At 40.9% G+C, this 21,460-nt stretch overlaps 2 protein-coding genes across 2 annotated transcripts; both read left to right on the top strand.

Annotated features, from left to right (window-relative positions):
* Window positions 1–4,741: 4,741 nt before the first annotated feature.
* On the top strand, window positions 4,742–9,804 carry LOC141790356 (stonustoxin subunit beta-like). The gene is made up of 6 exons (XM_074670179.1): window positions 4,742–4,793; window positions 6,851–6,925; window positions 7,083–7,188; window positions 7,885–8,052; window positions 8,964–9,010; window positions 9,135–9,804. The coding sequence occupies exons 1-6, from the start codon at window positions 4,742–4,744 to the stop codon at window positions 9,659–9,661; spliced, it is 975 nt and encodes a 324-aa protein (XP_074526280.1). The 3' UTR covers window positions 9,662–9,804.
* Window positions 9,805–14,050: 4,246 nt separating this feature from the next.
* On the top strand, window positions 14,051–17,966 carry LOC141790355 (tripartite motif-containing protein 16-like). The gene is made up of 5 exons (XM_074670178.1): window positions 14,051–14,219; window positions 15,298–15,403; window positions 16,099–16,266; window positions 17,178–17,224; window positions 17,349–17,966. The coding sequence occupies exons 1-5, from the start codon at window positions 14,051–14,053 to the stop codon at window positions 17,873–17,875; spliced, it is 1,017 nt and encodes a 338-aa protein (XP_074526279.1). The 3' UTR covers window positions 17,876–17,966.
* Window positions 17,967–21,460: the final 3,494 nt, after the last annotated feature.

The raw sequence follows: 21,460 nt of genomic DNA, 5'->3' as shown, positions 1-21,460 counted from the left end.
TTCTTCAGAGACAGGGACAGTCCTGAAGATGGTCCAAACACCAGAGTTAGGGTTTTTACCAGCCCTGACCCACTTCATATAGGCAGGTTCAGCATAGTTTCAGTAATGTTGAGCTTTTCTTGTAGCTCTGGTAAGTACAGAGCTTTTTTTGGGGCCTTGCTCACAGTTCATTGTGTGGCAGCATCATGGCAGATCCACATGCTGTTAGTGAGGCTCTTGATTTTACATTTGATCACTAAACTGGAGAGGAGGAGAGAGGCCCAGAAACTGACAGTGAGGATGGGTCAGCATACATGGGTCTTCTGGTTTCGGCTGCTGTGTACAAATCCAGGCTCATATCTACCTGCAGTTTATGGCGACGTCTCTGGAGACAAAGACAACATGAAAGTTTGAAACTTTATGCAGGACGCGTCCACGAGGTCTGCGAGTATTAGTGTGGATGAATAATGTTGTTCAAACAGCCTCGCCCTTGAGCAGCCTGTGAGAGACTCCTTACAGACTGTACACATACTGTGTTTGACTTGTTGATAAAGATGATGCTGATAGGAAAATATATTTTAGACATTTGTTCATTTTGTTGCTAAGGTCTGTCAGACTGAATTCTTCCAGCATCTTCCTCTGTGTTATTTCTTCCACTGAGTTAGTGAGGAGAAACTCAGGATCCCTCTGATAAGCTGATAAGTTAATGTTTGACTGCAGTTGTTGAGCTGCTTCAGTCCAGGGCTCACAGCTGCTCTGTCCTCCTTCAAGAAGACTTCAGTGTGAAGATGAGCTCAGAGAGTTTGGACTGTATGTGAAGAATCAGAGCGCTGAAAACCTCCTGCTCTCACTTCATGTTTGTTCTCTCTCTGCTGGGTTTCCTGTTTGAAGCTGCTGCTTCATTTCACCTTCACTCCTCGGCTTCCTGCAGATCATTTCCACCATCAGAAGGTAAAGAAACACACACTGTTCATCATGTTTGTTTGAGCATCTCTTAAACTGACCTGAGAAAAGATGGTGGCAGGAGAAATGTGCTGGGTTGTTTGTTTGTTGTTTGATCAGATCAAAGAAGAAAGAAGAAGCTATTTGATTAAAGTCTGATATTTGTATTTATGTGTAAATTTATTTACATATGGACATGTAGGAGCAGAAACACAACAACACAATGAACAACAAGCTTTGACCAACAAATCAAATCACAGAGATTAAATAGGGGATGTTGTGTTTTAATTTAATTCTGTAAATGTTTATATGGAGAATCAGAAACAGGCTAAGGTCAAACTTTATGTGACCTGTGTGACATGTTCCATATTTACATGTTACCTTTGTGTTATTTCACCAGGTAAACCTGCTCTGTCCTCATAAGTTCCTTTGATTATGAACACATTTCTTAGTTGTTCAGACAAATGAAGTATTGTCTGTTGTCTGAAGTGATAAAACACACCTTTATACAGCAGTTGGTTTTATTGTTTTATAAGTTTCATGGCTGTATCAAAGGTCAGTCATTTGGTGTCTCATAAACTGAGCAAATATTCAACAACCAGTGTGATTATGATCATTCAGTCCTCTGTAAAACACAAACCATTTGAACCTCTTCATTGGAGAATCAGTTGGACTCAACACAGCTGAAATGTTGATATCCTTTGATTATCCAGTTTCAAAAGCAGAGTGAGAGCAGCAGTAACGCAAAAACATCAACACTAATGACATGTTCATTCATTACTAAGAGCCATGGACTGTATAAAACATGGACGCAGTCTCTCCGACGTCACCCGTCTGTTCCTGATACCGTGAAATGAAGCCAATCCACGAACGCAGCCATATTTGATGTGATGCCAGCTGTGAGTTTTCTTTTGAATAGCTACAGGGCACTCATCAGTCACATGACCTGAGCTGTGTCTCTGATTGGACAATCAAACCATCCCAATTACTTCCAAACCGAGTTAGAAAAAAATTCACTCACCGTACAGTGTGTGCTGATAGAGAAATCAGCGTTTTAGATTCAAGACGTTTTTTGAACCAGGCTGTAAATGTGTTTTTAATGCCGTAAAAGTCTGTTTTTATGGCTGGGTGCGTACGTGACTTCTGGACTTTCTGCAGCCAGCCTCGAGCAGATTCTTGATGAACAGCAACTTTTAGCACTTATACATAGGCTTCATTTGGATGTTGCCCGTTGCTAAGAGCACGGCCTAGAAGATCACTTCATCGGTAGAAAAGAGGTCAACCACACCTCCTCACCAAGAGAAGCTAAGACTCCTTGCTAGTAGTTTTTAGGCTAAGTTAGCTCTCTGAGAGGAACTGGCAGGTGGTGGATGCTGTGATGAGGTGCAGGTGTGAAGGTGGAAGTGGAGCCAGTGCTGGCAGCTGTCCAACCTCTGTAAGGCAGAGAGAGCCTCACACAAGAAAACAACTTAAAAACCAAAACAAGAAGCAATCACCACCTTTGACCTTTTCCTTTGAACACGTTAGCTTCAACAAGAAAAGATCAACCTCTGAGAGCTTCTCTTTGCTGTCTGATCTTCTCTGAAATCATCAAAATAAATCATATTTTGGTAGCACTTTAGATTACAGCCCGCGTCTTACAGTGTAGTTTCCCGTCTCTTACAGTGTAGTTTCCTCAACTGTAGGGGTAACTCTCACACATGTACCTTGACATTTTGCGGTACCTATCGGGTAGTTATGCTCGCGTCTTACAGTGTAAGTCCCGGAGTCTTACAGTGTAGTTTCCCGTGTCTTACCATGAACTTATCAAAACAGTGTAATTTTCCTGGACATATGCTCTAACTATGCAAACCTTGATGTATCACTTCCTCTTAAGAATCAGCATGGATAAAGATTATGTAGACCAATGATAAAGTTAAAAGCTGTAATGTATTGATGAGTATGGGTTTCACATAATAATGATATTCAGACGTATAAAATATCTTTATTTTTTTATACACACAGAGACCCCACATTGTAATTCTCCTTTTAAGTTACTGATCCATTAAGATCACACTTGTCTTTGCTTACTGGCTAACTATCCAGTATTTTCTGTTATAAATTGCCTCTGTTCTTCGTTGATGTGTTGTAAGCATTTTGTATATAACTTTATTCAGGCAACTTGGAGGGCAGACCGGGGTCCTTAGGATTTTGCGTATTTACGTTCATGCCTTTATGTGGGCAGCCTGGGGTCCTAAAAGTCGTATAGCCCGAACGGAGATTCCGCGATTGTTTAAAAGCATCTTCAAAACATCTTATAAGTTATCAGTGATGCATTCTTGAGGAAGTAAGTACTTTAATAGCTTACACGTTATCTTTAAGGAGTGTTGAGTGAGGAATGAACATTTAGTTTGTTTATGTGGCAGGAATTTTGGCTCTTATTTCCCTTACGTTGCACTGCTAATGCTAAATAGCTAGTGGGCGCATCATTAACGTCTGGTAGACACTGTCTTTGATTCACCTTCTGTTATTTATTGTTTCAGATACCATACACTGCCAGCCCTGTTGAGATGCACTACTGATAAGTGGCTGTTGGACGTTGATGTCACACACATTATTCATCCTCTTCGTTCATTCAATCTCCATGCATCCGGCCGTTGCTGTAATGCTTTTTCTGAAAGGATACATAAAAGACTGAACTGTGAACTGTGTATCTGCCTTTACTCTCTGACCGGAGTATCCGTGTGGATAAAGTGTCCAAGCATTATTCATCATAGAAACACAGATGTCAGTAGCTTCAACAGTTCCACTGCAACAACCCAGCACTTTACCTGTAACTACTGGTCAACACCTTGAACTGGACTAGATTATAAAATGCACACTAGTAGAGGGTAGTTAAACATTAAGTACAGCGAACAAGTGTGCACTTTAAAATCCAGCGCGGTTCCAGTTGTTGACCAGTAGTTACAGTAAAGTAGTGGGTAGTTACACAGTAAGTAAAGCCAACAAGTGTGCACTTAAAAATCCAGCCCGGTTCCGGTTGTTGACCAGTAGTTACAGGTAAAGTAGTGGGTAGTTACACAGTAAGTAAAGCCAACAAGTGTGCACTTTAAAATCCAGCCCGGTTCCAGTTGTTTACCAGTAGTTACAGGTAAAGTAGTGGGTTGTCGCAGTGGAAGTACTGGACAGTTAGACAGTAAGCAGAGGCAAGTGTTAACTTAATGGCCGGGTTACTTAAAAGGTGAATTACTATGTGGGGTCTCTGTGTGTTTGAAAAAATAAAGTTTTTTTTTTTTACATCTGCAAGTCTTATCATTATTGTGTGAAACACATACTCATCAATACATTACAGTGTTTAGGTTCATCATTGGTCTACTTTATTCACCATACTGATTGATAAGAGGAAGTGGCACATTAACAGCAAAAGCATATGCCCAGGAAAATTACACTGTTTTGACAAGTTCATGGTAAGACACGGGAAACTACACTGTAAGACGAGAGCGTAACTACCCGATAGGTACCGCAAAATGTCAAGGTACATGTGTGAGAGTTACCCCTACAGTTGACGAAACTACACTGTAAGAGACGGGAAACTACACTGTAAGACGCGGGCTGTAATCTAAAGTGCTACCCATATTTTTTATAAACAAATTAGTGAATAATTTACAGTATGTGCCCTGTGTCTGACTGAAAAATGATTTACTTTTATGTTTCAATGAAAAATTAAGTCCTCCACAATCACATGCTTATTATATGTAATAAAACATAATAGCTAACAGCATAACAGTATTTTCATGAACGTTGAACTGAACTTCTCAGTTTATACCTCATAAACGGGAACATGAGCGCATTTCAGTCCTGGGGCAGTGAACAGGCAGCAGGAGGTGTCAAAGGTGCAGAGAGCAGCTGAGAGATGCCGAGCACTGTGATTTAAAAGTCAGATCTACTACAGCACTCTGAGTGCTTTCAGTGTGGCTCATCCTGCTGACAGTTCACACAATACAGTCAGCAGCAGCAGTGAAACCAGCTTTGGTCCTGCTTTATGGAATAGTTTTAGAGACAAAACACTACTTTTTGATCTGAATCTCTGTCTTTAGTGCTATAGTGGTCCACATAGATTCCTTTATTTAGTTTAAGCTTAGTTTAATGAGCTTAAGGAATCAGGATCTACACAAAATTTGTAGAATTGTTGAAAGTTCAAAGTTTCATCAAATGAACCGTGGGAATTATCTAGCTCATTTTCAGTGTGAACTTAACTTGGAGTTAGCTCACTTTTTGTGTGAGCTGGCACATCACTGCCTCGTAAATCATTCACACTTTCTGTTAGAAAACTATCCAAGCTCTGCATTGTCCTTTACAGTTCTTAGATGAACTGTAAAGGTCAATGCTGCCACATTCATTTCCTGGTTTAGTCTTGATTGGCTAAGTCCTTTGCAACTCAAGAAAAAAAGCTTGGGGATCAACTTTATGGAACCCCGAAAGATTCACGATTGAAATAAAAAAAGTTTGAAATAAATACCATTTTGATAAAAAACAGAAAAGTATGTGATATGGCCATTAAATTGTGAAATATGGCACCATTATTATGAAATATGTGTTATTATTCTTTAATGTCGATTTATTATTAAATATTTTATAATGATTATTTTAATTATTTTTTGTATTTTTTTTTATTTTTTTTACAATTTCATACTTTTTAAAATAATGACTTATTTCTATTCCAAGCTTTTATAAAATGAAATAAAAATAAATTAAAAACTTTTTTTTTTTTTTTTTTTTTTTTTACAAAGTCAATCTTTATTTCATAATGTCCCTTTCCACAGCGGCCCTTTTGTTTTATAATGTTGTTTTTCAGCATAATGACTTGGTCATTCTCTCTAATGCTGAGAAGACTACAAAGCTGAAAACAGGAGGACATGTCACGTTTGAGACACAGTGGCTGCAGGAGAGAAGTCACTTTCAGAAATACTCCTCAAGCAGCTGAGGGTGGAGGTCTGCAGCCTCTCAAACCAATCGATCTGAAAGGATCAAGCAGAGGTCCCACCCTCTGGCTTTGATCGACAGACCAAGTCCTTCTGATGAAAAACAACATTATACAATAAAAATGGCCATTGTGGAAAAGAGCATTATGAAATAAAAATTGACTCGGTGAAAAAATGTTTATTTATTTACATAAAAGCTCAGAAAATAAAAAAGTCATGAATTCTTTTAAAAAATAATTATGAAATTGTTAAAATAATTATAATCAAAAATATTCATAACAATTCAATGTTAAAAAATAATAAAAACACATTTCATTATAACATTGCCTTATTTCACAGTTTAATGGCCATATTATATATTTGTCAGTTATTTATAAAAATGTTGTTTTTATTATTTTAATTATGAATCTTTTGGGGTTCCATACAACTCAGATTTCACTGCTGCTCATTTTTAAACATGGAAACATTCATGTTCTCCTCCTGTTGTCTGCTACAGAAAGAACAAACCACGTGACATCTTCTCATAAAGGGTCAGGTTCACAGAAACACCTCACTCTGTTCTCAAAGATCAGGGATTAGGTTCTGTAATCTGAAGCTTTCTCAGTCGTGTCCTGACAGGAAGTCTCTGCAGGTTCCTGCTCTGTGATTGGAGCTGACCTCTGCTTTCTGCTCGTAGCTCACACTGAGCTCATGTTCTCTTCATGTTTCTAGACTCTGACTGTTCAGTGGAGAGAGCGTGACTGAGTCCTCAGATTGATGATGATGGTGATGATGATGATGATGATGATGATGATGATGATGATGATGATGATGATGAAGATGAAGTGAGGAAGGATCAGCTGGAGTGTCTCTCTTTGGGTTTCTTCTACATGTGAAGGAGGAAGTCAGTCTGAATTCATCTGGTGAGTATTTTCTTCTTTCTGTCAAAAATCAAACTGAAAGTTTTCTCATGTTTTCATTTTGAACAGAACTGAACCAGAAGCTGATCCAGATCAACTCTGGACTCATTAAGAGGAACAGAACGAATGTGGCTCCACCTGGTGGTTGGATCTAAAAAAAGACACAGTGTCAGAGAGCAGTGTGTGTGTGTGTGTGTGTGTGTGTGTGTGTGTGTGTGTGTGTGTGTGTGTGTGTGTGTGTGTGTGTGTGTGCTGTGAAGCTTGTTGTAATGACTGAACATGTTGTTGTGTTTGTGTGAAGGTGGGGGCTCTGCTATGGATCAGAGTGAGGACAGAGAGGAGGGAGCCCCTCCCTCTAAAACCCTCCCTCTGTGTGGGGACCATGAGAGCCAGACCAGAGCTCAGAGGTGAGACCAGGATCTCTTAAGCCGCGTTTCCACCAAGCAGACTGGTTCCATTCGTCTCGGTACGGTGCACATTTTGTGGCTGACTTATCCCGAGGCAGATCCCCAAATAACCAAGTCCCACTTTTTGGGACCCTTTTGTTTGGGTGCCAGACTGAACCAATTCGCTCTCAAAAGGTGGAGCAACAACACTGCAGACCGTTGACTTGTCGAAAGAATCGACCTCTTACCGTGCGACAGCGGCTGTGTTTCTCCTGGCGGTACACAGACTTCTCTGAAACAAAGCTTGATTGTTCTTTGTATCAAGAGCTACATGTCAATCACAGAGAGGACAAAATGCTGCATGTCTTCCATCTGTGCTCTTTTTTTACTGTGTCGCGTTTTTCTTCTTCGTTGGATTTATTAGCAGGGTAAACTGTGTCGCGCTGCTACGGCGTCACACTGTTGTTTGACAGCTGTTGTTTTGGCATCCAGCTTACACGCCGCCTACCACGAGAGAGCACAGTTTCCTGTGGAAACACAAACAGGATCAGGCTTAACTGTACCAAACCGTGACAAACCATACTGAACCTAACTGGACCGCTTGGTGGAAACGCGGCTTAACTGTCCATCCATGGACTTACATTACTGCACCATCATTATTCTCACTCACAGCTCTGTGTATATGTCCGTGTGTGTGTCTGTGTGTGTGTTTTGAAGCAAAAAGCGGCAGCGTGGACCAGACTCACCTGGAACAGGACCTGTGAATGTCAAACACAAGAGACCAGACTCTCCTGGACCTGGACCCAGCAGTGTCTCCTTGGAGTGTGATCGGTCAATAAAGATCCGTCAAGATTTTAAATCTTCAGAGCTTGGTTTTGATGAAAGGTGAGTGTTTCAAAGGTAACTTCCTGTTGTTGTGTGTGAAACATTTGATCCTAACTGTGCTTGGTGTTTTCTCTGTGAAGGTGAACATGTTTCAGTCTTTGTGTTTCTATCAGGATCCAACAGCAGTAAACAGGACTGGAGGCAGAAAGAACTAGTAATGTAATGTAATGTTTACTTGAAAAAACTTAGAAAAAGTTTCAAAGAAATTCCAAGTAACTTTTACAAAGTCAATTTAACTTTCATGCATTTTTTTCAAGTAATATTTGACAGCATTTTGTAACCGTGAGTGAGGAGGGAATGCAGAGGAAGCTATGGAGGATTAGGGCTCAAGAAGGCCCTGTTGCTCTAATTTTAAGATTTTTGTTTGCCAGCTGTAGCTGCCAGTCATTTACCTTTTGTCCCTACAGTCTATGAATTATATGACTTAGCATTCTTAGCTTGACAGTTAAGTTAAGCTGGACATAATTTTCATTTTATAACTAAAGAAAAAGTGTTGTCCATGTTAGCTGTTTTTTCAGCCTGCCAACTCAGTAAATAAGCCGATTGCTTTAACTGCAGGACTCAACACGAGCAGGACAGACTGAGCTGTCCCAAGCTAAATCAGCTGTTATCTGTGGTGCTCACCACTTCCTTTGTGTCTTTTTTAGCTCCCTTTTTTTCTTTAGTTTGCAGCTTTCAGAGGGATAGCTTCTCTTTATTTACAAAAACCCTCTCACTCAAAACATAGCAGCACTGCTACTTGGTGCCAGGGGTGAGAGTGGGGCGCCTTTTGACCAAAGTTGGTCAGCTCTCTGGTGCCCCCTTCTGGTTCAGGACTCCAAGTACTTGCCTGCTCTGCCTGTTGCCATGTAGCACCTCTGTAAGGACTCATGTTGGACAGAAAACCACTCTGACTGTGTTTCTTCCTCCAGGGTGGACCATGGTGGACAGCAGAGGTTAAAACCTGGTCTGAAGAAGTGTAAGTGTGGAATCACTTTGACTCCTGATGAGCAAACAGCAGACTGTCAGCTAACAAAGAATGAAGCCTTCAGGTGTGTCTGATGATAAACTGCTGCTGTGTTGTGTCTTTTTCTCTCCATCAGATTTCTGTGAACTCACTCTGGACTCAAACACAGCTCACAGAGAGCTCAGACTGTCTGACAACAACAGGAAGGTGACACGTGTGGAAGTGGATCAGTCATATCCTGATCATCCAGTCAGATTTGAGTGCTGGCCTCAGCTGCTGTGTAGAGATGGTCTGACTGGGCGCTGTTACTGGGAGGTGGAGTGGAAAGGAAAGGTTGATATATCAGTGAGTTACAGAGGAATCAGAAGGAAAGGAAACAGTTCTGATTGTCTGTTTGGATGGAATGATCAGTCCTGGAATCTGTTTTGCTCTGATGGATTTTACTCTGTCTGGCACGGTCACAGAAGAACAGACCTCCCTCTGTCTCCGTCCTCTGACTCTGACAGAGTAGCAGTGTATGTGGACTGTCCTGCTGGCACTCTGTCCTTCTACAGAGTCTCCTCTGACTCACTGATCCACCTCCACACCTTCAGCTCCACCTTCACTGAACCTCTCTATCCTGGGTTTGGGTTGTCTCCTGGTTCCTCAGTGAGTGTGTGTTGAGTGTAGGAGGGAGAGTCTCCTCTATGGCCGTAGCCAGGTATGAGGTCAGCGAGGTCCGGACCTCAACCATTTTTTCAGTTCTTTTTTTGACCAAATATGCCCAACTGAATAAATCATAGACTCATAAAAACTTGAAACCTCTCTGTGAAATGTGCTTGTAAATTGTAAATTGTGGTAAACATCCATGAGCTTTGTGAACTGTTTGTGCCTGTGTGCCTGTTAGGGTAAACAGCTGTTTGATCAGCTGATGCATGTACCCGCAAATGCCCCCTGTGAGGCTCTCGGCAGCGGGCCCAACCCCATATATATATATATATATATATATATATATATATATATATATATTTCACTGCAGAGTGACGTCAGAACTAGTCTGACCTGAGGCAGAAACACAGGTAGTGTCAGATTACACACAAATCACACGATGAAGTTTTACTATCCGACCACTAGATGGTGCTGACTAACCTTCTAATGGAACAAGCAGCAGTCAGATGTGATGAAGCAGCAGTGTGGATCACTCTGAGACTCCACTTTCTGTTTTTATTATTCTGAACCCCACAGTCTGCCCTCATAGTTTTTACATCAATTTCTTCAGAGACAGGGACAGTCCTGAAGATGGTCCAAACACCAGAGTTAGGGTTTTTACCAGCCCTGACCCACTTCTTATAGGCAGGTTCAGCATAGTTTCAGTAATGTTGAGCTTTTCTTGTAGCTCTGGTAAGTACAGAGCTTTTTTTGGGGCCTTGCTCACAGTTCATTGTGTGGCAGCACCATGGCAGATCCACATGCTGTTAGTGAGGCTCTTGATTTTACATTTGATCACTAAACTGGAGAGGAGGAGAGAGGCCCAGAAACTGACAGTGAGGATGGGTCAGCATACATGGGTCTTCTGGTTTCGGCTGCTGTGTACAAATCCAGGCTCATATCTACCTGCAGTTTATGGCGACGTCTCTGGAGACAAAGACAACATGAAAGTTTGAAACTTTATGCGAGACGCGTCCACGAGGTCTGCGAGTATTAGTGTGGATGAATAATGTTGTTCAAACAGCCTCGCCCTTGAGCAGCCTGTGAGAGACTCCTTACAGACTGTACACATACTGTGTTTGACTTGTTGATGAAGATGATGCTGATAGGAAAATATATTTTAGACATTTGTTCATTTTGTTGCTAAGGTCTGTCAGACTGAATTCTTCCAGCATCTTCCTCTGTGTTATTTCTTCCACTGAGTTAGTGAGGAGAAACTCAGGATCCCTCTGATAAGCTGATAAGTTAATGTTTGACTGCAGTTGTTGAGCTGCTTCAGTCCAGAGTTCACAGCTGCTCTGTCCTCCTTCAAGAAGACTTCAGTGTGAAGATGAGCTCAGAGAGTTTGGACTGTATGTGAAGAATCAGAGCGCTGAAAACCTCCTGCTCTCACTTCATGTTTGTTCTCTCTCTGCTGGGTTTCCTGTTTGAAGCTGCTGCTTCATTTCACCTTCACTCCTCGGCTTCCTGCAGATCATTTCCACCATCAGAAGGTAAAGAAACACACACTGTTCATCATGTTTGTTTGAGCATCTCTTAAACTGACCTGAGAACAGATGGTGGTGGGAGAAATGTGCTGTGTTGTTTGTTTGTTGTTTGATCAGATCAAAGAAGAAAGAAGAAGCTATTTGATTAAAGTCTGATATTTGTATTTATGTGTAAATTTATGTACATATGGACATGTAGGAGCAGAAACACAACAACACAATGAACAACAAGCTTTGACCAACAAATCAAATCACAGAGATTAAATAGGGGATGTTGTGTTTTAATTTAATTCTGTAAATGTTTATATGGAGAATCAGAAACAGGCTAAGGTCAAACTTTATGTTACCTGTGTGACATGTTCCATATTTACATGTTACCTGTGTGTTATTTAACCAGGTAAACCTGCTCTGTCCTCAGAAGTTCCTTTGATTATAAACACATTTCTTAGTTGTTCAGACAAATGAAGGATTGTCTGTTGTCTGAAGTGATAAAACACACCTTTATACAGCAGTTGGTTTTATTGTTTTATAAGTTTCATGGCTGTATCAAAGGTCAATCATTTGTTGTCTCATAAACTGAGCAAATATTCAACAACCAGTGTGATTATGATCATTCAGTCCTCTGTAAAACACAAACCATTTGAACCTCTTCATTGGAGACTCAGTTGGACTCAACACAGCTGAAATATTGATATCCTTTGATTATCCAGTTTCAAAAGCAGAGTGAGAGCAGCAGTAACGCAAAAACATCAACACTAATAACATGTTCATTCATTACTAAGAGCCATGGACTGTATAAAACATGGACGCAGTCTCTCCGACGTCACCCGTCTGTTCCTGATACCGTGAAATGAAGCCAATCCACGAACGCAGCCATATTTGATGTGACGCCAGCTGTGAGTTTTCTTTTGAATAGCTACAGGGCACTCATCAGTCACATGACCTGAGCTGTGTCTCTGATTGGACCATCAAACCATCCCAATTACTTCCAAACCGAGTTAGAAAAAAATTCACTCACCGTACAGTGTGTGCTGATAGAGAAATCAGCGTTTTAGATTCAAGACGTTTTTTGAACCAGGCTGTAAATGTGTTTTTAATGCCGTAAAAGTCTGTTTTTATGGCTGGGTGCGTACGTGACTTCTGGTCTTTCTGCAGCCAGCCTCGAGCAGATTCTTGATGAACAGCAACTTTTAGCACTTATACATTGGCTTCATTTGGATGTTGCCCGTTGCTAAGAGCACGGCCTAGAAGATCACTTCATCGGTAGAAAAGAGGTCAACCACACCTCCTCACCAAGAGAAGCTAAGACTCCTTGCTAGTAGTTTTTAGGCTAAGTTAGCTCTCTGAGAGGAACTGGCAGGTGGTGGATGCTGTGATGAGGTGCAGGTGTGAAGGTGGAAGTGGAGCCAGTGCTGGCAGCTGTCCAACCTCTGTAAGGCAGAGAGAGCCTCACACAAGAAAACAACTTAAAAACCAAAACAAGAAGCAATCACCACCTTTGACCTTTTCCTTTGAACACGTTAGCTTCAACAAGAAAAGATCAACCTCTGAGAGCTTCTCTTTGCTGTCTGATCTCCTCTGAAATCATCAAAATAAATCATATTTTTTATAAACAAATTAGTGAATTATTTACAGTATGTGCCCTGTGTCTGACTGAAAAATGATTTACTTTTATGTTTCAATGAAAAATTAAGTCCTCCACAATCACATGCTTATTATATGTAATAAAACATAATAGCTAACAGCATAACAGTATTTTCATGAACGTTGAACTGAACTTCTCAGTTTATACCTCATAAACGGGAACATGAGCGCATTTCAGTCCTGGGGCAGTGAACAGGCAGCAGGAGGTGTCAAAGGTGCAGAGAGCAGCTGAGAGATGCCGAGCACTGTGATTTAAAAGTCAGATCTACTACAGCACTCTGAGTGCTTTCAGTGTGGCTCATCCTGCTGACAGTTCACACAATACAGTCAGCAGCAGCAGTGAAACCAGCTTTGGTCCTGCTTTATGGAATAGTTTTAGAGACAAAACACTACTTTTTGATCTGAATCTCTGTCTTTAGTGCTATAGTGGTCCACATAGATTCCTTTATTTAGTTTAAGCTTAGTTTAATGAGCTTAAGGAATCAGGATCTACACAAAATTTGTAGAATTGTTGAAAGTTCAAAGTTTCATCAAATGAACCGTGGGAATTATCTAGCTCATTTTCAGTGTGAACTTAACTTGGAGTTAGCTCACTTTTTGTGTGAGCTGGCACATCACTGCCTCGTAAATCATTCACACTTTCTGTTAGAAAACTATCCAAGCTCTGCATTGTCCTTTACAGTTCTTAGATGAACTGTAAAGGTCAATGCTGCCACATTCATTTCCTGGTTTAGTCTTGATTGGCTAAGTCCTTTGCAACTCAAGAAAAAAAGCTTGGGGATCAACTTTATGGAACCCCGAAAGATTCACGATTGAAATAAAAAAAGTTTGAAATAAATACCATTTTGATAAAAAACAGAAAAGTATGTGATATGGCCATTAAATTGTGAAATATGGCACCATTATTATGAAATATGTGTTATTATTCTTTAATGTCGATTTATTATTAAATATTTTATAATGATTATTTTAATTATTTTTTGTATTTTTTTTTATTTTTTTTACAATTTCATACTTTTTAAAATAATGACTTATTTCTATTCCAAGCTTTTATAAAATGAAATAAAAATAAATTAAAAACTTTTTTTTTTTTTTTTTTTTTACAAAGTCAATCTTTATTTCATAATGTCCCTTTCCACAGCGGCCCTTTTGTTTTATAATGTTGTTTTTCAGCATAATGACTTGGTCATTCTCTCTAATGCTGAGAAGACTACAAAGCTGAAAACAGGAGGACATGTCACGTTTGAGACACAGTGGCTGCAGGAGAGAAGTCACTTTCAGAAATACTCCTCAAGCAGCTGAGGGTGGAGGTCTGCAGCTGGACTCCTCTCAAACCAATCGATCTGAAAGGATCAAGCAGAGGTCCCACCCTCTGGCTTTGATCGACAGACCAAGTCCTTCTGGTGAAAAACAACATTATACAATAAAAATGGCCATTGTGGAAAAGAGCATTATGAAATAAAAATTGACTCGGTGAAAAAATGTTTATTTATTTACATAAAAGCTCAGAAAATAAAAAAGTCATGAATTCTTTTAAAAAATAATTATGAAATTGTTAAAATAATTATAATCAAAAATATTCATAACAATTCAATGTTAAAAAATAATAAAAACACATTTCATTATAACATTGCCTTATTTCACAGTTTAATGGCCATATTATATATTTGTCAGTTATTTATAAAAATGTTGTTTTTATTATTTTAATTATGAATCTTTTGGGGTTCCATACAACTCAGATTTTACTGCTGCTCATTTTTAAACACGGAAACATTCATGTTCTCCTCCTGTTGTCTGCTACAGAAAGAACAAACCACGTGACATCTTCTCATAAAGGGTCAGGTTCACAGAAACACCTCACTCTGTTCTCAAAGATCAGGGATTAGGTTCTGTAATCTGAAGCTTTCTCAGTCGTGTCCTGACAGGAAGTCTCTGCAGGTTCCTGCTCTGTGATTGGAGCTGACCTCTGCTTTCTGCTCGTAGCTCACACTGAGCTCATGTTCTCTTCATGTTTCTAGACTCTGACTGTTCAGTGGAGAGAGCGTGACCGAGTCCTCAGATTGATGGTGATGATGATGATGATGATGATGATGAAGTGAGGAAGGATCAGCTGCAGTGTCTCTCTTTGGGTTTCTTCTCCGTGTGAAGGAGGAAGTCAGTCTGAATTAATCTGGTGAGTATTTTCTTCTTTCTGTCAAAAATCAAACTGAAAGTTTTCTCATGTATTCATTTTGAAAAGAGCTGAACCAGAAGCTGATCCAGATCAACTCTGGACTCATTAAGAGGAACAGAACGAATGTGGCTCCACCTGGTGGTTGGATCTAAAAAAAGACACAGTGTCAGAGAGCAGTGTGTGTGTGTGTGTGTGTGTGTGTGTGTGTGTGTGTGTGTGTGTGTGTGTGTGTGTGTGTGTGTGTGTGTGTGTGTGTGTGCTGTGAAGCTTGTTGTAATGACTGAACATGTTGTTGTGTTTGTGTGAAGGTGGGGGCTCTGCTATGGATCAGAGTGAGGACAGAGAGGAGGGAGCCCCTCCCTCTAAAACCCTCCCTCTGTGTGGGGACCATGAGAGCCAGACCAGAGCTCAGAGGTGAGACCAGGATCTCTTAAGCCGCGTTTCCACCAAGCAGACTGGTTCCATTCGTCTCGGTACGGTGCACATTTTGTGGCTGACTTATCCTGAGGCAGATCCCCAAATAACCAAGTCCCACTTTTTGGGACCCTTTTGTATGGGGGCCAGACTGAACCAATTCGCTCTCAAAAGGTGGAGCAACAACACTGCAGACCGTTGACTTGTCGAAAGAATCGACCTCTTACCGTGCGACAGCGGCTGTGTTTCTCCTGGCGGTACACAGACTTCTCTGAAACAAAGCTTGATTGTTCTTTGTATCAAGAGCTACATGTCAATCACAGAGAGGACAAAATGCTGCATGTCTTCCATCTGTGCTCTTTGTTTACTGTGTCGCGTTTTTCTTCTTTGTTGGATTTATTAGCAGGGTAAACTGTGTCGCGCTGCTACGGCGTCACACTATTGTTTGACAGCTGTTGTTTTGGCATCCAGCTTACACGCCGCCTACCACGAGAGAGCACAGTTTCCTGTGGAAACACAAACAGGATCAGGCTTAACTGTACCAAACCGTGACAAACCATACTGAACCGAACTGGACCGCTTGGTGGATAGCGGCTTAACTGTCCATCCATGGACTTACATTACAGCACCATCATTATTCTCACTCACAGCTCTGTGTATATGTCCGTGTGTGTGTCTGTGTGTGTGTTTTGAAGCAAAAAGCGGCAGCGTGGACCAGACTCACCTGGAACAGGACCTGTGAATGTCAAACACAAGAGACCAGACTCTCCTGGACCTGGACCCAGCAGTGTCTCCTTGGAGTGTGATCGGTCAATAAAGATCCGTCAAGATTTTAAATCTTCAGAGCTTGGTTTTGATGAAAGGTGAGTGTTTCAAAGGTAACTTCCTGTTGTTGTGTGTGAAACATTTGATCCTAACTGTGCTTGGTGTTTTCTCTGTGAAGGTGAACATGTTTCAGTCTTTGTGTTTCTATCAGGATCCAACAGCAGTAAACAGGACTGGAGGCAGAAAGAACTAGTAATGTAATGTAATGTTTACTTGAAAAAACTTAGAAAAAGTTTCAAAGAAATTCCAAGTAACTTTTACAAAGTCAATTTAACTTTCATGCATTTTTTTCAAGTAATATTTGACAGCATTTTGTAACCGTGAGTGAGGAGGGAATGCAGAGGAAGCTATGGAGGATTAGGGCTCAAGAAGGCCCTGTTGCTCTAATTTTAAGATTTTTGTTTGCCAGCTGTAGCTGCCAGTCATTTACCTTTTGTCCCTACAGTCTATGAATTATATGACTTAGCATTCTTAGCTTGACAGTTAAGTTAAGCTGGACATAATTTTCATTTTATAACTAAAGAAAAAGTGTTGTCCATGTTAGCTGTTTTTTCAGCCTGCCAACTCAGTAAATAAGCCGATTGCTTTAACTGCAGGACTCAACACGAGCAGGACAGACTGAGCTGTCCCAAGCTAAATCAGCTGTTATCTGTGGTGCTCACCACTTCCTTTGTGTCTTTTTTAGCTCCCTTTTTTTCTTTAGTTTGCAGCTTTCAGAGGGATAGCTTCTCTTTATTTACAAAAACCCTCTCACTCAAAACATAGCAGCACTGCTACTTGGTGCCAGGGGTGAGAGTGGGGCGCCTTTTGACCAAAGTTGGTCAGCTCTCTGGTGCCCCCTTCTGGTTCAGGACTCCAAGTACTTGCCTGCTCTGCCTGTTGCCATGTAGCACCTCTGTAAGGACTCATGTTGGACAGAAAACCACTCTGACTGTGTTTCTTCCTCCAGGGTGGACCATGGTGGACAGCAGAGGTTAAAACCTGGTCTGAAGAAGTGTAAGTGTGGAATCACTTTGACTCCTGATGAGCAAACAGCAGACTGTCAGCTAACAAAGAATGAAGCCTTCAGGTGTGTCTGATGATAAACTGCTGCTGTGTTGTGTCTTTTTCTCTCCATCAGATTTCTGTGAACTCACTCTGGACTCAAACACAGCTCACAGAGAGCTCAGACTGTCTGACAACAACAGGAAGGTGACACGTGTGGAAGTGGATCAGTCATATCCTGATCATCCAGTCAGATTTGAGTGCTGGCCTCAGCTGCTGTGTAGAGATGGTCTGACTGGGCGCTGTTACTGGGAGGTGGAGTGGAAAGGAAAGGTTGATATATCAGTGAGTTACAGAGGAATCAGAAGGAAAGGAAACAGTTCTGATTGTCTGTTTGGATGGAATGATCAGTCCTGGAATCTGTTTTGCTCTGATGGATTTTACTCTGTCTGGCACGGTCACAGAAGAACAGACCTCCCTCTGTCTCCGTCCTCTGACTCTGACAGAGTAGCAGTGTATGTGGACTGTCCTGCTGGCACTCTGTCCTTCTACAGAGTCACCTCTGACTCACTGATCCACCTCCACACCTTCAGCTCCACCTTCACTGAACCTCTCTATCCTGGGTTTGGGTTGTCTCCTGGTTCCTCAGTGAGTGTGTGTTGAGTGTAGGAGGGAGAGTCTCCTCTATGGCCGTAGCCAGGTATGAGGTCAGCGAGGTCCGGACCTCAACCATTTTTTCAGTTCTTTTTTTGACCAAATATGCCCAACTGAATAAATCATAGACTCATAAAAACTTGAAACCTCTCTGTGAAATGTGCTTGTAAATTGTAAATTGTGGTAAACATCCATGAGCTTTGTGAACTGTTTGTGCCTGTGTGCCTGTTAGGGTAAACAGCTGTTTGATCAGCTGATGCATGTACCCGCAAATGCCCCCTGTGAGGCTCTCGGCAGCGGGCCCAACCCCATATATATATATATATATATATATATATATATATATATATATATATATATATATATATATATATATATATATATACATAGATAGATAGATAGATAGATAGATAGATAGATAGATAGATAGATAGATAGATAGATAGATAGATAGAGAGATAATTAGGCACGAGTTCGGCCTGTCAAATCATCTGATCAAAGCCAGTTTATTTACTTTAATCCATAGTAGAGAGCACTTTTTTTTTTTTTCGATGAGCGCCTGGCTCATCAGCTGGCCAAGCACGCATCAAGATGACGTGACTACTCGAGGACCGCGAGTCATGCTCATATTAATTTCAATATACCCATTCCACAGAAAACAAGTCACAGAGAGCAGGGCAAACATGTCCAAGAGATTAAAACAGAATACACTGGATACATTTCTGGCAAAGAAAAAGAAAGAAATCAACAAATAGGAACATGAAACCAAGGAGGATGGAGTAGAGAATGGGTAAAGTAAGGTGGGGCACAGAGAGTAGAGTCATGCTGGTCACAGGATGATTAAGCTAGCTTTGATAAAAACAAGTTTTTTTTTTGTTTTTTTTTTTAAATACACATTTTTTTTAGGAAAATGCTGATTTCACATCATTAAAAGCTATTTAAACAATAAAAATCTTGTGTGACTTGAAGCCCTTAATAAATAAATAAATAGATAAAACAACAATGAAAAAAAAATATCAAAAACCATCTAAAAAATTGTTGGCACGTGAAAAGCATCTTGGACCTCACCTATTCCAAAATCCTGGCTACGGCCCTGGTCTCCTCCTCTTCACAAACACAAACATCTGCTGAAGAAGAGTTTAGCCTCTGCACTAACACACACAAACTTCAGCTGATCCTTTGACTCTTTCTATCCTGTCACATCAGTCTGAATGTTATCAAAGAGCAGGACTCAGAGGAAAACTGGATCACTCAACTTTACTCATTTACATCTCTGAGCTAAAAAAAACCATTAAGACTTTTTTTCTTCAACATATTGTATAAAAGGTTTGTCAGAAAAGTCGGAGTCAGATTCTTTAAACTGTTGAGTGAAATCAATGAATCATTTTTCTGTACATTACTATGAGCATTTCTTCATCTATAAATCACATTTACCCTAAATGTTTATGTATTTGTAATATTTTAAATCTATTTACAGCAATCTGAAGAAATTAGTGACAGAGCTTTGACTCACATATTAGACAAAATGTTTTGTTAAACCATGAACCAGAAAATCTGGATTGATTCTGTGTAATGTTGATTTCAATAAAATTGTGCTCAGCATTTTCTTCTTAATAATCTGTCAAACTCTGTTTTAATCCCAGCTCATCACAAACCAAGTGTTTAGAAACTGAGCCATGATGAAGATTAGGTTCCTCTTGGTGACTGTGTAATGAGGAGCATTTGTTACTGGTGACTGATGGCTTCTCATGTGTAAATATTGCACACAAGGAAAGCACTTGAAATGTAAACTGGTAACCAGTAATAGCACTTTGCACTTCATTAGCGGACTTTGCAAATTACATATGCACATTGCATTTTTGCACTTTTAATGTTTAATGTAATTATTGAGTGTCTGACTTTCAGCAGTGTCAGTAAAGGTTGCCTGTGACTGGCCAGTGGTTGTCAGACAGGGCGTGCCCAGAACCCCTGCTCTACCTGAAAGAGAGAGCTCCGGGATACTGTTTAATACTTAACTATTGAAGGAGCATGACATGTGGTGGAGATGCATGCAGGTAATGTGTGTGCGTAGTGGTAAAAAGCTGGAGTGCTATTTTAAAGGGTAATTTGTGGGATCACTCACCTGTCCACTCCAGGGTGTTCCAGTCAAAAGAGTCCGGGAAACTGACACCCAATTAAATGTTCCAGGGGGTGGACCAACTTGTTAATTATTAGAGCAGAGTTATTATTGAGGCTTGATATGTATAAACTGGTAATAAAATTCAGTGATAGGATACATTTAGGTAGGGGTTTGTAAATAGTAGAAATAATATACTGCCTGGCCAAAAAAAGTCACAGACTCCAATTTCGTTGAAAAGCCTATAGCTTTGATCACGGCTGTAGGCATTGTTTCAGCAAGCTTCTGCAAAGTCACCAGTCAAAGGATCTGTCAGTATTCAAGACGCCATTCCACATCTGTTTGTGTTGTTTGGTTAAAGTCTGTTACCTGACAATGCTATTGCCTGTTGTTTGTGATAAAAAATCAAACATCTACTTCTGGTGCACCTGAGCTTTTGTCCAGCCTCTCTGTCGTCCATGAGTACTGCATTCATCTAGCTGCTTGAAGGGTCATGCTAACAATTGGTGTCAGGAAGTTGGGGCCTACACTGCAGTAACATGATGACAAAAAGTAGGAAGAAAAAGACCAAGGGGCCCTTCTCAATGCAGAAGCTAAAGCAGAGGATAAGCTGGAGCAGCTCACGCTTCTTGTGATCAGAAGCAGTGAAACATCAGCAGATGAAAAAGGAGTTTAGTCATCAAAAGCAACAATGGACGAGTATGCAGCAGCAGTTCATGCATGATGTACAGGCAAACCAGGTGACTATTGTGGAGATTTTGGTGGTTATAGTTGGAACTAAGGTCAGGCTTTGGCCTGGTCTCGCAGCTTTAACGGAGAGAGGTAAAAGCAGCTTTAAAAGATGACGAAAACTCCACACTAGGGTGTGGACGACGGCTCTTCTTCTCTCTCCTCTCTGACGGCTTTTTCCTCTTCGATCTTCACACTTTGTCTACCTGTGGCCTCTCAGCATGTCTTCGCAACCTGCACCGCACCTTTCAGCTCTGGAGTCCTCACAGGCCTCTGACAACCAGCCCGAGATGCATCCAGTCATCCTGGGTGCCTACGTCTCTGCCTGAGGAAAACAGCTGGTCTGTGGGATTCCCTCACGCTCTGACGTCAGGAAATGAGTGCTGATCATGGCTTCCCCTGCGGTGATTTAACTTTGGAACTCTCCAAAAGTTTTGATCAGATGTCCGGCATCATCACCAGCCACCACTGCTCCTGTTAGAGTCGACGCCAAAGACTCAACCATCAGATCATCACCTCCGTGACACTTAGATGACCTGAAGCAGGCCTCTAGCTTCTCCATCACCCCTCAACAGACATCTGCAGCGGGTCTCCGTCATCTCTGTTGCTGCCGTAGACCCTCTGGAGTAGTGTAAGGCAATCTTGCATTTACTGGTATATCATGGTCAATGCCCCAGAGACTTGGGTGGGTTAGATTAATAGGTTAGTTGTGTGGTTTATGTCCTTTATTCCATTTATTCTGGTTTATT

The sequence above is a fragment of the Halichoeres trimaculatus genome, unplaced genomic scaffold (genome assembly GCF_033239565.1).
Source record: "Halichoeres trimaculatus isolate MK-OKI-2021-1 unplaced genomic scaffold, fHalTri1.1 fHalTri1_scaffold_5, whole genome shotgun sequence".
In the NCBI taxonomy this organism is placed as follows: domain Eukaryota; kingdom Metazoa; phylum Chordata; class Actinopteri; order Labriformes; family Labridae; genus Halichoeres; species Halichoeres trimaculatus.
This window is presented reverse-complemented; position numbering and strand designations above follow the sequence as displayed.